A 14,880-nucleotide genomic window follows, 5' to 3' on the forward strand; every position below is an offset into this window, starting at 1 on the left:
GTTTGAAAGTTGCATCTTTCCAGTGCTTGCATTTCCTATTGCAAGGAAGTTGATTCTGTTTTTCAGCTCGCTATAGGCCTCTGGGGCCAGAGGTTGTTGAATTGCAATTGCCGCTGTGCCGGTGTCATTCATGAGAGTCTCATACTAAAAAAGAGGATGATGAAAAGTGATATGAAAGGCAACTGGAGAAGTGCTGGAAAGTTGAAATAACTGACCCACTAGCCCTTGCAAAGGATCGCTATAGATAATTAAATATCCCTTCAGAGTACTTAATACTTTCTGTTGGGCTAGATGGCTTGATATAGTTCTGATTTATAGTCCTACAGGGGTTTGATGGCTAAAGAAGAGATGTGTAATGCAGTTCCTGGAATGACAGTGGTGGTAATGCTTCTGGGCTTGTACTTGTGTGAGAGTTCCGCAGGGCGGCGTCGAAGCCTATTTCTGGCAGTAGCTGGATGCAGAACTATGTGCTGGCAAAGAGCTTTGAGAACTTGCTGGCAGCAGATGCTGGGAAGAGGTCCAGAAAGCAGTGGCTGGTACCACAGTGTGCCTTCTCCTGCTTTCCAGTGGCTGCTTCCCAACCTTCCCTGAAGAGGCCTCCTCCTGCTCTTAGCTGCCCTCAGCTCACGCAGATGCACACACAAGGGAGCAGTCTTGGGGCAGGGGAGAAGACTCTAGAATGTTTCAGTTTCTGTGTTTAGCTGTTGGGCCTTATGTTTAAACTAGCTGTGACAGGTAATTCCGTTTGTGTGGTCTTTGCATTGCACTTGGGTATTTACTGTTGTATAGCTTTCTACACTCTAATATAAATGTTGTCATCTTTGGATTCTTAGGGGTGGCGAAAATCCAAGGACACGTGGCTGATATGTTAGTGACCTGCTAAGTTACCTTAGCTTCCCCAAAGTAGCTCTGATGTCTTTGTTCAAAGTTGGAGAGCTTTGGCATACATGGGGACTTGAGTTAGGTGGTCTTTTTAGTGAAGTAGTGATTCTCCAGAATCTATTCCAGAAACATCAACAGCTAGATTAAAAAGCAAAACACAAACAACAAAAAGCTGTCTTAACTACCTCTTTTTTTTGTTTCCTCCTATATTCCTCTCTGTTGTGTCTCTAGACTCCAGCAAGCTGTGTATGTGGAAATTCGTGTTCCTCATGTACTTTCTGCTGGGCCTGGCTCTGAGGTTATTCCACTTCCTGCTGCCTCCCCAGGGCTGCGCTAACCACCCTCTCAGATGCTCCCCCACAAATAAACTGTTTTGTTCCATTTGTTTCAATGTAAACATAAATTTAGAGCTTCCCAGGAAAGAGAGCTTAAGTAGGAGCCATGCTGCTTCCCTAGGGAGCCTGAGGCATTTCCAGAGCTCTACACTTTCTGCCACCTTCCCTTGCAATTAAGTGGTGGTCCTTGTCCCAAGGATTTGAGCTTCCCTTGTCATGCTCTATGGCTTTTTCTTCATCCCTGTGTCACTTTGTTTGTGCCACTTTTGACTGTGTTGGAAAAAAAAAAACAAAAACAAAAAAGGCAGTTGTTCTAGCTGGAAATGTTCAGAATGGCTGAATTAGTAGCTGTTAACATGAGGAAGAAAACTGGGAATGAAGATTTCGAGTTAGCATGCAGAGGCTCCCAGGAGCCTTTTAATTCCCTCTGGGCTGCAAACAATGAAACTGCATGTGTGTCCTGAGAGAGACTGATAATTTAAAGAATACCTCACCCTTATAAAACAAGTATCTGAAGGACAGATACAGAGGTAGGCCTTATTTCAAAATATTATCGATGAACATGAGTAACTTGATGTGTATTTTATTCCAGTACTTGTAATGCTGTTGTGGGAGATAGGACTCCAGCACAGTTACCACCTTCCTGATTAAAAATTGTGTCATAAGTACTTAATTTGCTTAGATTAGGCTTTCCTCTTTATTTCTGGAATAATTTAGATCTCCTGCTGTGGTTCTTCACTCCTGCAGTAAATTTTTAATGTGATATACTTGTCTTTTAGATTAAAGGGAAGAGAATCCATTCATGGCTTCTTCATGTTCTAAAACAAGGCTGGTGAGACAGTCTGTATGGTTCCAGCTACCCTTGCTTGCCTAGAAAGTGAGAGTGGTAGGTCAGAATGATTCTCTTTCTAATGTCAAAGTGGCGTGCTGCTGAATATTTGCAGAAAGATTGTAGTCAGTTCCCTTTTAGCCATGTAGTGTGAGCTGTTAACTGCACTCTGCTAATAACTGGTTCTCAGAGGTCTTCAGATGCTGAGTAGTTTTGTTCCTCTGAATTGCATCATAAAGTTGTGAAGTACTACATGGCTTTCTTGCAGCCTTCTTCATGCATTTGTAATAACAACGTGAACTCAGCCCTCTTTTTTTTTCCTTATTTAAAATTAAGCTGCAGGTAAAAACTCTTAACCAGTTCAGTTATTGGTTACTGGTGGAGCCTTCTTCAAGTGGAAACTGGATTTTGCACTGACTTTGAAAGACATGATATATCAGTGTGAAGAGGAGGTGCAATGGGGATACACGAGCTCAAGCAGATTAAAGACTGCTTTGTTCTCTTCTGGTGTAGGCACTTCTGGGTGGACTAGAAAAGACAGTGAGAGCTGTTTTCAGGCAATTTGAAAACTCTATGTAGGATTGTTTAGTAGTGGATGAAATGAAAGTGCCTGTGTGCAGGATTTACTCATACCAGCATCCTGTGTAGTGCCATACGAGCCTGGAGAAGCAAAACATTAAGTCCTCTGTTTCATTCCCAGCTCTGGTCAACTCAGCAGTGACACTGTTGAGCACTTGTGCAATCAAGAAGGCAAGGCAGGGTAGAGTAATGTACGTGTTTCTTGATCCCAGCAAGGCACTGAATCTCCTGTTTAGCCTCTACTTTGTTCTAAGGCTAAATTGATCATACTTACGCTTCTAAATCTCATTTATATCAAGATAGGATAGAGCAGGCAAATCATTGTACTACTTGTGTGGTGAGTTAAATACTTAAAGTCTTTATTCATTTCTAATCACCAGTCTTCAACCATCTACACTACTGTTGTTTGTGAACTCTTGGTTTTCCTAGCAGTAGCAATTGGGAGAGTGCTAACAACTTTTAGTATTGAATGGTGCTGGCCTCATCTTTGAAGAATTTTGAAGGATATGAAAATTTGAGATTAGTAAGGAATTTCTGTGCACGCTTGCTTGACATTATTCTAGGAAAGTCCCTGTCTGGAAGCTTAGGCCAGCCTTACATATACCACGTGCATATGTTTTCATCTCTGAAACTGGATTAAGGTATATGACAAAGCCAGAGCAGAACAACTATTCCCCACACGTATTCTTTTTCTGTGAAGCTTAATCCATTCTACTTTTATTTCCTTGCTGCCAGTCTTTGCTGTAGAGCCAGTATGTAAAGATGCCATTTTGAATCTGAAGAAGATTGTCCTCAGCATCTTCTGCCTCCCATCAGTCTCAGGAGTATTGTACCATCCTGGATGGATCTCCTAATGATGATTATAATGTACTAAGGTGGTTTTTGTAGTATATGTGTATCTTCAAATTTGACTGAAACTATCAGCTTGCAACTAAATGGTAAGAAACATTTGAGCAGTATGTCTTCTAGTGATAGCTCAGTAGGAGCTAGTCTGTCCCGGCACTGTTCTCCTTACTTGTCATTTTGTGGCTGTAAGTGGTCTCTAATGGATTGATGAAGTAGAATCCAGAGCTCAGCTGAAAATCAGTGGGAGCGTCTTTGCAGATATGCTCGTTTAAAATGGGACAATCTGTCTTTGTTGCAAAAGCAGAAGGGTTGCACTCTGCGACTCTGCAACTTTTTTCTGTGTGTGTCACTTCTTAACTTCAGGTTGCTTCCATTAAATTATAGAAAACCTCTTCTGCAATAAATCTGCTGCTCTTTCCCTAGTGAGTGAGCTGAGAACAAGGACCAGAATTACAGTGACCTTCTAGCAGTTGAGCTTATTCTATGCAAAATTATGAAAACATTGTTTGCGCTGCAAGCTATTACTTGTGACTTAGTTGCTAGACTTAACAGAGAATAGTGAATTCTTTGGTAATATTGTCTAAAAGGGAGAACCAGTGCAGTCTTTGGCAGAAATATAAGCCAAACTTTGACTATATGGGAGTTTACTAGAACCAAAAGCTTGAGAAAATGTATCAAGCCTTCCTCTTATTCTTTAATGACATTCATTAAAGACTAAAACATTTATCTCTGACTGAACTGTTTGCTCTTAGTCTTCAGTCTAAAGCTAGCACTTCTCTTGGGAGGATTGGGATGCTCTGGTAGCAGTGATTTCTCTTAATGGGAATGAGAGAATAGAGGCTGTCCCTGCTGAATTTTGGCAATAGCCAGGACCTCTTGATATAATTCTAATTTAGCAAATTGAAAGGATGAAATGTTTTTGTGGATCATAGTAGCGGGGTGAGTGGAGTGAGAGAAGGCACTGTGGAAACTTGGTATCATGGTTTCTTCCCTTTTTCCTTTTTAATAAGAACAGTGGTGCAGGATGAGTTGTTGTAAATCTACTGTTACTGCAGCTTGATGCAGCAACGGCTCTTCTGGCCTTTTTCTTCACTCAGAAGAAAGTGTCAGTCTTGCTGAAACTGCTAATTTCAGAGGATAGACTTCTGGCCTTTGTTATATTTACATGAGTCTAAATTTTTTGTACACATAATTTTGAGTTTCATAGTGAGAGGGTACTACTTTTGTTTTTAATCCAGGTTGTGCGTTTTCCACATGTGAAAGAATGCCAAGGAGACATTACTATAATTGGGAATATAGGTAATTAATCTTCTTAATTAATCTCAGCCAGACTTGAGAACTCTTTGTGCTATGCCCAGTATGGGGACCCGATACATTTATCAGAACATGGATGATAATTTGCTACTGATGCCCTAAAGGTACTGCAGATATGGCTTAGGAGACTTTAGCCATTGTGGAGTGGCTGTGGAGTCTAACTAGGAGACTCGAAGGCATTGCATGTGACATTAGATACATGTGTTTATCAATGAAATGAAGCCAATGGCATTGCCCTGAGGATCCTACTGTCCTGATAAACAAGGTACTCATAAGGGAATGGAATACCAGCAGCAGTTTAGTCAGGATTGGCCAAGGTCAAAAGGTATCCTATATGTATTTGTAACAGCGGATTGAGTGAGTGAGTAATTAGGACTTACTGGGGTGGGAAACAAGGAGGGTTAAAAAGCAAGTGACTTGGAAGGGAGAAAGGTGTGAAATAGAATGACAAAGACAGAGGAAGCTAGATTGCTAGCAAAGGTCCTTTGAGGGAGGGAATGGCCAGCAGTGAAAGAAGTGTAAGCTAGTCAAAACAAAATGCTTTGCTTCCTGACTGGGGCTGAGAGGTTGCAGGCCAGCAGCTGTCATAGGCCCACTCACTGCTTCTGTGTCTTGGGCATGAACTGCCTGTCCGCTGGAATTTGCCGTGCAGTAATAGTCACAGGTCTTCCCTAAACCTGGAATTGTCTTTTGAAATAACGTATTAAAAGCATCAGAGGTTTCTTTTGGACAAAATGCTTTGTTAACGTTTACTCCCATAATCGCAACCTCCTCCTTTTTCCTACAATGCAGCCTTTCCAGTCTGGGGAGCAAGAGAGCCAAATGTAGATTCAGCCTCATTTCTTTGGAATGAACCGACTCCTTGACTCTGCTGTTTTGCTTTCTACTCACTCTCTGGCTACGGTGTCTAGAAGAGTGAGCAGGCAACACTCTCAAATCCTACTGCCATTTCTTCCTCTTCCAAGTCCCTCCCTGTAGCTCTTTATCTTCCTATCATAAGCTACTTGAGCTCTCATACAGATCTCCGCTCAGGAAGATCTTGTCAGGCAGTCCAGCTCCCTGGAGCCAGCATGAGCATCAGGCAGACGACAAAAGGCCAGGAGCAGAATTTAAGGGAAGCAGCATGGCAAATAAATTCTTCAGCTTTCACTTCAGGCACCAGTTGATTCCATGGAAAGCCTTCTTCTCTGCCAATACCCTGTTCCGTGGTGTTTTGAAAAAATGTGCATGAGTTGCACACAGAGTCATTAAATATGTTTCTTAATGCTGGAAGAGAAAACTGCATTAGTGCCAACTTCTGATTTACAGTTGTCTTTGTCTTCTTGCAACTCGGTCCAAAGTAGAGAGATTTTGTGTATAGAACAAAACAGTAAAATCCATCTTGGAAAGGGAAGCTGGCTTCATTATGACCTGCACAGAACACATCTTGCGGATGTAATATGTTATGAAGGAGAGAGACATTTTAGAAGCTAATATTCCTACAGTGATTTACTATAAAATGGGAAACTGTCGAAGAGGTAAAGAGCTGTGGGAGGTAATCCATGTTGGTGGAGCTGTAGAGAACACCCTTGTATACTTGTGAGGATACTGCAGAGAAACATAGAGGAAGAACTGGAAAGATGCTGATGCTCTTTCTGATACAATTAGATACAATTTTCTGTAGCTGACTGGAACAATGAATGTGGGGATGAAAAGTTTTGTTGTTTCTGGGGTCCAATAAAAAAAGCCCTGTGTAAACTCTGTGTAAAAACGAATTCTGCATGACCTGAAGTTTGTGGATGGCAAAGAGTTCATTTTTCTATATAACATTTTCCTAGACTCATTTTCTGCTTTTCTCTTTTCCTTACAGAGTACATTTAATTTGAATTCTGAGGGAGTGAAACTTCTTACTTTTGAAATCTTACTTATTCAGCCCTAGAGAATTAGGTGGATTTCACATAAATGATGTAGATAGAGATGACCTGATATAAAATAATGTTGAATTTTTCTAGATGTTTAAAGGTGCTGTAATGTAAATTTACAATGCTATGTTTTCAGAGCTGTATGGATTTGATGTCCTTATTGATGATACTCTCAAGCCCTGGCTGTTGGAAGTGAACCTATCTCCATCACTGGCCTGGTAAGTGATTTCCAGGCTGAGGCTGTGATCTGTTGCTGAGGATGGTCAGCCTTGCAACTTGTGCTCCTAGGACAGCATGATTTCCTGAGGTCTGTGATGTATTTGTTCCACTGCTAACAGCTGACGGAACACTTATTTGCTTTTCCCTTTGCAGAAATAAACTTACTGCAGCAAAAGGTTTTGAAAGAACCCAGTTGGGATTCCATTTTCTTTTTAATTCTTTCTCCTCTACAGTCCATCATTGTTGTTAACACTTCATAATCTCCCATCATAGAAAAAAACTTGAAGCTCTCCAGACTATTGTGTGGGACTTCAATCTGTTTGGCCAAGCAGATACTTTAAGATTTTGGAGTCAAAGCAGAGTTCAGCCATTATGAGACTTGTGTATGCAGACGAATTCCCACATGCATATGCAGAGTGTATACATTATGAGACTTGTGTATGCAGATGTATTCTTGGGGTTGCATTTTTGGTCTAGTATTCTTTCAGTGAAATCCAAAATATGAGTGCTGTCTTGGCCCTTACTCTGACCTTTATATTCTAATGAAGCTTCCACAGTACCCATTTAGTTCACAGGTGCCAGTGTATTTAATTTCTGGGCCTTTTGGTCTGTGCTCATATGTACGTAGGGGATTATTTTTACATTTTAAAACTCTTAACTAGTATATGCATCCTTTGCCTTGCTTTATGATTGCCAGTCTTTTTCTCCAAGTTGTTACTGTCTCTCACTGTACTGTAAAAAGTGGTTGATTTTTCTGCTTCCCAAGAAATCTTAACTTCATTTGTCTAATCTGAATTTTATTCATTGATGTCTATTGGAAAAATTGTGGATATATATCACTTGTCACTATATATCTGATCTGTTCATATCTTTCACCTTCATTAATTGATTTTTCCCATGCATTTAGAGCTAACCCCTCTGATTTCATGATTTTACATGGCAAAGGAATAGATTGCTGTCTTTTTTTTTTTTCTTTCTGAGAATTCTGACAGAAACACTTATTCTATGAAATGTAGCATAAGCAGAACTAAAATAAGATTGGACATTTCTGCATCAGAAGACAAAAGCTGTGTAAATGTCAAGAAATCAATAGATGAAGAGTTTATAAAAAGAACTGGGTGAATCTGTTGCTGTTTGGTGGTTACCTAATGTGTGTGAGCCTCCTTGCATATTGATTACATGTATGTTAAGAATCTAATGCAAAGAAATTTTACCACAGTGGATCTTGTCTACTAATGTATTTCTCTGATTGAATACCAGACAAATAATCCTGCTTGTTCTCTGTTGTATGTGGGGTAGTGATGCACCTTTGGACCTCAAGATCAAAGCAAGCATGCTCTCAGATATGTTCACCCTTGTAGGTGAGTGTAACAAAGAGCTTCTTGAATCTTTACCTCATCTAGAAATGATAAAAAGTATGTTAATGAGCTGCATGTTAGAAAGCTCGTTAGGTTACTAGATGACTATAATAGAGGAACATCCTAGTTAAGGAGAACCACTGCGTTTAGCACTGGGAAATTATAGGTGGACATTTCAGCTTTAGCATGTAAATAATCTAATTGTTTGTGTTTAGGCGATACTAAGAGTTGATACTTGGATATTTTAAGACATACTGTTTTGTCTTAAGCAATTGGCTTTTGTTTAGTGCTCAGAATCAGTATATGTGTACTTTGAGGTTGAGTGTGTGAGTTCTGTTTATGCTCTGTAGAAATGGAGCCAAGACTGTGAACACTGCATGACTTTTTAGTGCATAGCACCTTTAGGCGTTAGTACATCTTGGTTCAGTTACTCAAGCAACCTACCTCTAGTGCTAGAAGCGATAGAATTGTCATCAAGTACACAGCACAGCTGTTTGAGGGAGGAGCCTGTGTGTGATATTCAGCAGCCCAACTTACTGATTTAAGTAGTTGTTTCTGGAGTGAGCTTTGTTTTGTTGTTTTTTGTTTTTTTTTCCCAGAAATGCAATGCGCAATGTGATGTGCAAAGATTGGAATTATACAATGCTAGGCATAAAAAAGAGGCATCTTTTTTGATACTTAAGCAGTGACAAGAAACTTATGTACGTACAGAATGTGACTATTAGCAGGAATGCTAGGTTTGTGTTTCAGAGCTTATCTGTCTATAAGGTCTCACTAATATCCTGATCCCCATAGGCTTTGTATGTCAAGATCCAGGCCAGCGATCAAGCCGGACTGCTTATCACTCATCAGAGTCTGTCAGGAGAAACCCATACCAGAAGCTGCAGGTAAGTGACTTCAACGTGCCAGAGCTGAGGAAGGTAGCAGTAAGTAATTCTCATTGAATTTGGCTGAAAGGTGAGAAATTGAGGGTAGAGACTATCAGGGAGTGTAACAAAACGACAAAGGATAATGGTTTTACCGTAAAAGAGGGTAGATTCAGATAAGACATTAGGGAGAAATTCTTCAAAATGAGAGTGATGAGGCACTGGCACAGTCTGCCTGGAGAACCTGTGGATGTCCCATCCCTGGAGGTCTTCAAGGCCAGGCTGGATGAGGCTCTGGGCAATGTGATCTGGAAGGTGTCCCTGCTCCTAGAAAGGGTGTTGAAAATACATAATATTTTAGGTGCCTTCCAACTCGCACCATTTCAGTAGGTGGGGTTATCCGGATTTCCAGTAGAACTACAGAAAAGCCTCAACCAAAAAAAAAGTGCTGTAGTCTCAGAAAATTGAGCTGTTAGAAAGCATTGAATTTTCAGAAGTTTTTAAGTTTTACAGATTAATTTTACTTGAGGGCTACAAATGGCTCTTAAGGCCTGAACAGTTGAAGTATGCAAAGATTCATATGGTAGATCAGTGATCGCAAGATAAGTCTAAATTTTCTTTTGGGATGTTTGTCTGCTTCACCTGTGCTTACTGGGAATAGCTTTCTGCTTTAAGAACTGAGGTGGAAATCCCATGAGCAGTTAGATCTGTAGATCTTTCTGTGCTTCAAGAATATCGTGTCTGCTCTTGACGTATGTTTTATCTCAGATGTTGTTGAATCTTGTATACTTCTGTGCCTACTCTTGCTTGCAAAGACTACTTTATATTATTTTTTAAAATTCCTTCAGGATTTCTGAGTTGTAATTGTTTGCATAGGCCATCTTTAATCGTCAGAAAAATCACTTCCTGGGAAAGAAAGCCTGATACTAGTGTTCTGGATCATAAGCTGCTTACAGTGACTAATGTTTCATGAGCTTTACCAGTCTGGACCGCAGATTTCTTGTGCAATTCCTTTGATTTGTCTCTCAAAGCTTTTCTTCCTCTAGCGAGACCAACAGTTGAGTGGTTTCCATTGTAACTTGTTGATTTGGACTGAAACCATTTCAATTAATTGTACGCAATAAATGAACAGTGGCATGTTTTGTATAGACCAACTATAGAAACAAACTTGGCAGTAGCACAACTACGAATGATACATACATCTCTCGAGAATCCTTTCTTACACCTTTGAGCACAAGAGGAAAAAAACAGCCTGAATACCACCAAAGGCAAGAAGAATCTAAGCTCATATGATAATAGTTTTTTTTCAGTCATACTTCTGCCATCAAACTGGTCTTGCTTGTAGACCTGGTGCCAAATGAATCCTTAAGTAATATTGGGTACTTTTTGACATTCTGATCATGTTTCTGCATATGTGCTGGAATGTTAAGTAACATCTTGTTTCTCCACAAAAATTGGAGTAATGTGTGGATACTTAAGTGAAATAGCTTCTGGAATGTCAGGATTTTTACTATTTTTTTCTCTATCCATTCTGTTAAAAGCTCTGCTTGGCAGCATCTGTTTCTTCTCAATAAATAGCTAATAGATATTTTCCTGTAGGTAGCTCTTATCTTACAAAAATATGAATTTTGATCTTGAGAGTTGAATTCCTCCATTTAAAGAGTTTGTTTGTGTGTATGTGTGTGCTTTTTGGAAATTATGCATACGTCCAGATGCATTGTCAATGATTGTTGAGCATGTCTGAGTTAGGATTAGTGTTGTATTCTGGAACAGGGATAGGATGTTTTTGTGGTGGACGTGAGCACGATCTGAAACAAAGTGATAGAAGCTGTTAGCTATTTTTCTGGACTTCAGTTATACTTGTTTGCTTTAGGGCACTCACTGCTCCTCTGCAGAGCAGGCAGAGATGATAGTGTTTTGGAGAATACAAGCCTTTATTTTTCCCCTTTGTGTGTTTCTTGCAGCGTCCTGTGTCTGCACAATCCCAACCAACAAACACCAGACTGGTAAGTACTTGACTTGTTTCAGCTTCCTTCACCAATGTAAAGAATGCCATTTTGGACATTACCTTGTACGATAGTCTTGGCACCCTCCATGCAATCCATATGGATGAATCAGTGTTAGTTTATAATTCTAAGCACCTGACTGTGTGAGGACTTGATAGGCATTATTTTACTGCTGGGCTTCATGAGCTAGCACAATAGTGATGATTCATTCTAATTTTCTGTGATTTCCCAGCAGGAAGGAAGGTAGCACAGATGGAATTGTCTTGAGATCCAAATTTGTTCCGTGGGCTGCCATTTTAGGTCATTCAATGTAAGTTTAGCTGAGGCTATGAGAAAAGATAAGACTGGGAGAAAAACGTCTGACTGAATAATGAGGTTTCACAGAGAATAGGAAAGATCTTTATGCCAACTGCTGTCAGTGATTAGTATAATGAAAATCATGATGTGGGAATGAGAGATGCTTGGAGAATTTGGAGATTAAATCAAAGTGGTTGGATTTATCTACACTGCTAAAGATAAGCTGGGTCAAAAGCAAGAATTTTGTGTAGTTGGAGGCATTTCTGTGTTACAGCAGAGTCCTGCATTAAAGGAGGAAATTACTGAAGCAAAGTTGTAGAGCTGTGCTTTTGGCTTAGAGGAAAGTTTACGAAGAGAGATGGCCTTAAGTGGGAGGGTATTAGTCTAAGAGCATCAATCAAACATGTTTGAGTACGGACATTTTTATTTCTTTTACAAACGCTTTTGTTACCTACCCCTCTCATCTAGGTTGCCTCATTCTCTCTTGTTCTATTTAACCGGTTTCCAGTAGGATTAACAACATATTTCAGAAAAAAATGGCAATGTCAATTTTCTTTGAAATTTTCTCTGCCTTCACTGTAGAGCATAACCCATTCTAGTGCAATGCTTGTTGCTGTTGTGGTTGTTTCATCTGTGAATTCTGAACAGCCCCTTGCAATTTATAATGAAGTGAGACTGGAATTCAATTTTGATTCTGTAAGGGCTTCTTACAAATAAAAATGAAATCTGGTGTTGCCATGAGTTTGTTTTCTAACTGAGCAGTATGGGTTATTCCATTGGACTTTTCCCAGTTAAGGTTTCAGTCATGTTTTTCACTTCTCTCTAAAATAAGAAAGCTCTCTAGTACATTCTTTGTTTGGTGTACTGCTAAGAGGTAGTTTGAATTTTATATAAAGGCATGAGACTTTCTGAGCTCAACTTTTAATGCTTTTTTTTTTAATCTTCAGAAGCATTTCATCTGAAATGGGCTTAAGACAAGCTTAAAATGTACTTCAGAATGTGTTAAAAGACTTCAGTCTTGCTGGAATTTTAAGAGTGTACAAGGGCTGCTCTAAAAGTAATGCCTCCTGTTTTATGACGTTGGCCCAGAACATCAGAAGCAGGTGGTGGTGGTATGGCAGTAGAGGTTGAACCATGCTGCGTGACTGATGGCAGCAGAGGAGCAATCTGACAAAATGGTGTCTGGCATAGAAGCGTGGATGAATCAAAGATGTGAAACTGAGTTCTTCCACAAGGGAAAAATGGATGCCATTGACATTTATCAATGCTTGTTGAAGGTTTATAGAGACCAAACAGTGGATGTGAGCACAGTGGGGTGGTTGGTGGTGCATTTCAGCAGTGGCAGCAGTGACAGTGGGTAACCTCTGCTGGTGCAGGTGTTTACAAGAATGGCAAGCAGCCTCTTGTTCATTGCTAGTTTAAAAAAAAAAAAAAAAAGTGTATCTAATGGCTGTGACTATGTTGAAAAATAGTATTTTGTAGCTAAGAATCTGCTCTACCAAATGGAGCTCTTCTACTCTTTGTTTCTGTTGTGGTATCCATGGAAGTAAGAAGCCTTACTTTCAGAGCACCCTGCGTATAATCCTACTAATCTGGAGATATTCTGAATTCCTGTTCTTTGTTATAATTCATCGCAACAGCTCATCAGATTGATTTCTCTTGGAAATTATTTATTTTCTGCAACTCTTCTCATTGCCTTTCTTTCAATTTACATACATATGTGAATTTGAATTTGCATTTTGTATTTACGTATGCATAACAATGACCTAGGTTTTCCTGCAACTTTATCTCATCAGTGAATTGCAGTTGTGTTGCCATGCTAGGAATACAGAACAGGGACAGAGAATCATGTTCCTAATACCATTGACGTGTGAACCCCTGTGTTTTCTGGGGGACTATGAATGTGAATGCTGGCTTTATTATCCTTTGCGCATGGATCTTTCTGGGCTGAGGGTGTGAATCCTGACTTTGGTGCTTTTTGGGCACTCATGCTTTCCCCCTGAATGGGCTAGGGATGCGAATACTGGCAGTGATGTCTGAATTGTCCTGCTTTGATTAAAACTAGGAATATGAATACTCACACTTGGTACCCACTAGGGTGTAGATTCTTTAAAGAGAGGACTGCAGGAGCTTGAATTTTGGTTGTAGTCCTCTAGACTGTAGATTCTGCTGGAAATTGAGTCCTGGGTGTTTGAATGTAACTTAAAAAAATTAAGAAATTTGTGAGAGGAAGGGAAAGATTTATATTTGCACTGTGTCTCTGCAGCGTACCCGTCCTCTTTCTGCCAGTGATGCTGAAATGAAAAACTTCATGCCCTCAGGGAGAGAAAAAGCAACAGGAAGGCAAGGAAGCTCTATGCTGGGTCTCTCCATGGAAGAGGTAAGTAGGCTATTAAATATCTTTTATTTAGCTTGGCTTTCACACCATGTGTGGGATAACTTGCTCAGCAAAGAGCAAGTGGATGTGTATGAAAAGCGTGATAGAAGTACAATGTTTTTGGAAATAGAATTCCTGACTTTTACTCTTGGGGTTGCCCCTTGCCCTCAGTTGTGCCAAGCATACATGATATGAACCCAGCCATGGTAGATTCCTGTGGAATTTAAACACAAGATAAAAATGCCTAAGGATGTATGTCATACATACCCAGCTCACCCCAAGGACTGCAGTGATATCATTTTTATGCTCTGAAGTTGAGGGATTTTTCTGAGGTTCTTTTTCCAGTGCATCTATTTTGCTGGCTATATATTTTTTCTTATTTCCATTCTAAGATAAAAGTTCTTCGTCGAGTGAGAGATGAGAATGAACGGAGAGGAGGTTTCATCCGCATATTTCCTACCCCATTGACATGGGACCTGTATGGGTATGTATCAAAATCCATCAGGATGGCTCAGTATTACACTGATGCTTTGTGTTGAGGAATATTCTGTGTAATGTACGTGTAGTTTAATGCGGTCAGCTGTCAGGATTGTACTGAGAGTTTTGGTAGAATTGCTGTTTATTATTGCTGCTTTCTCTAATTGCACTTTACAGAAGGCTATTAAACACTGTTTCATGGATACTGATACTGCTTTTCTATCAGAATAAAAATGTCTTCTCTTTAAATAACTTATTGCTGCTACCTGCTTTTACATCCTACAGCTGCATATACTGTGTACCTGTGTGCTTTCTCATTGGGCCATAAACTCTATATAGGAGTGAGTGATTCTATATTATGCTTTTTTTTTTTTTCTTCTTTCCAGTGTACAGTGCTTCTTCATGCCTCTTGCCTCATCAGGAACTTCATCTAAGGGTTGATAGCTCTCCTCATTTCCTCTTTTCTGTTGTGGTACAGCATGTTGTCTCAATCAACTTGTTCTTGGATGTTTTTTGTAGAGTACTTTTTTTCTATATGATGTCTTTCAATATGATGAGCTGTACCTTGATACATCCTGTATTTTGTTTTTCCAG

The 14,880-nt window shown here is 39.8% G+C and overlaps 1 protein-coding gene across 3 annotated transcripts in view; it reads left to right on the forward strand.

Annotated features, from left to right (window-relative positions):
• Window positions 1–14,880, forward strand: part of TTLL5 (tubulin tyrosine ligase like 5) — a 126,911-nt gene that overhangs the window by 23,651 nt on the left and 88,380 nt on the right. For all 3 annotated transcript variants that reach the window (XM_042813189.1, XM_042813190.1, XM_042813191.1), the window contains 6 exons: window positions 6,823–6,904; window positions 8,205–8,266; window positions 9,059–9,150; window positions 11,094–11,135; window positions 13,699–13,812; window positions 14,202–14,293. In XM_042813189.1, the coding sequence (XP_042669123.1) occupies window positions 6,823–6,904; window positions 8,205–8,266; window positions 9,059–9,150; window positions 11,094–11,135; window positions 13,699–13,812; window positions 14,202–14,293 (484 nt within the window). The remainder of the gene's footprint in view (window positions 1–6,822; window positions 6,905–8,204; window positions 8,267–9,058; window positions 9,151–11,093; window positions 11,136–13,698; window positions 13,813–14,201; window positions 14,294–14,880) is intronic.

Source organism: Centrocercus urophasianus, unplaced genomic scaffold (genome assembly GCF_019232065.1).
Source record: "Centrocercus urophasianus isolate 14NV4802_14NV808 unplaced genomic scaffold, USGS_Curo_1.0 seq_14, whole genome shotgun sequence".
Taxonomy (NCBI): Eukaryota; Metazoa; Chordata; class Aves; order Galliformes; family Phasianidae; genus Centrocercus; species Centrocercus urophasianus.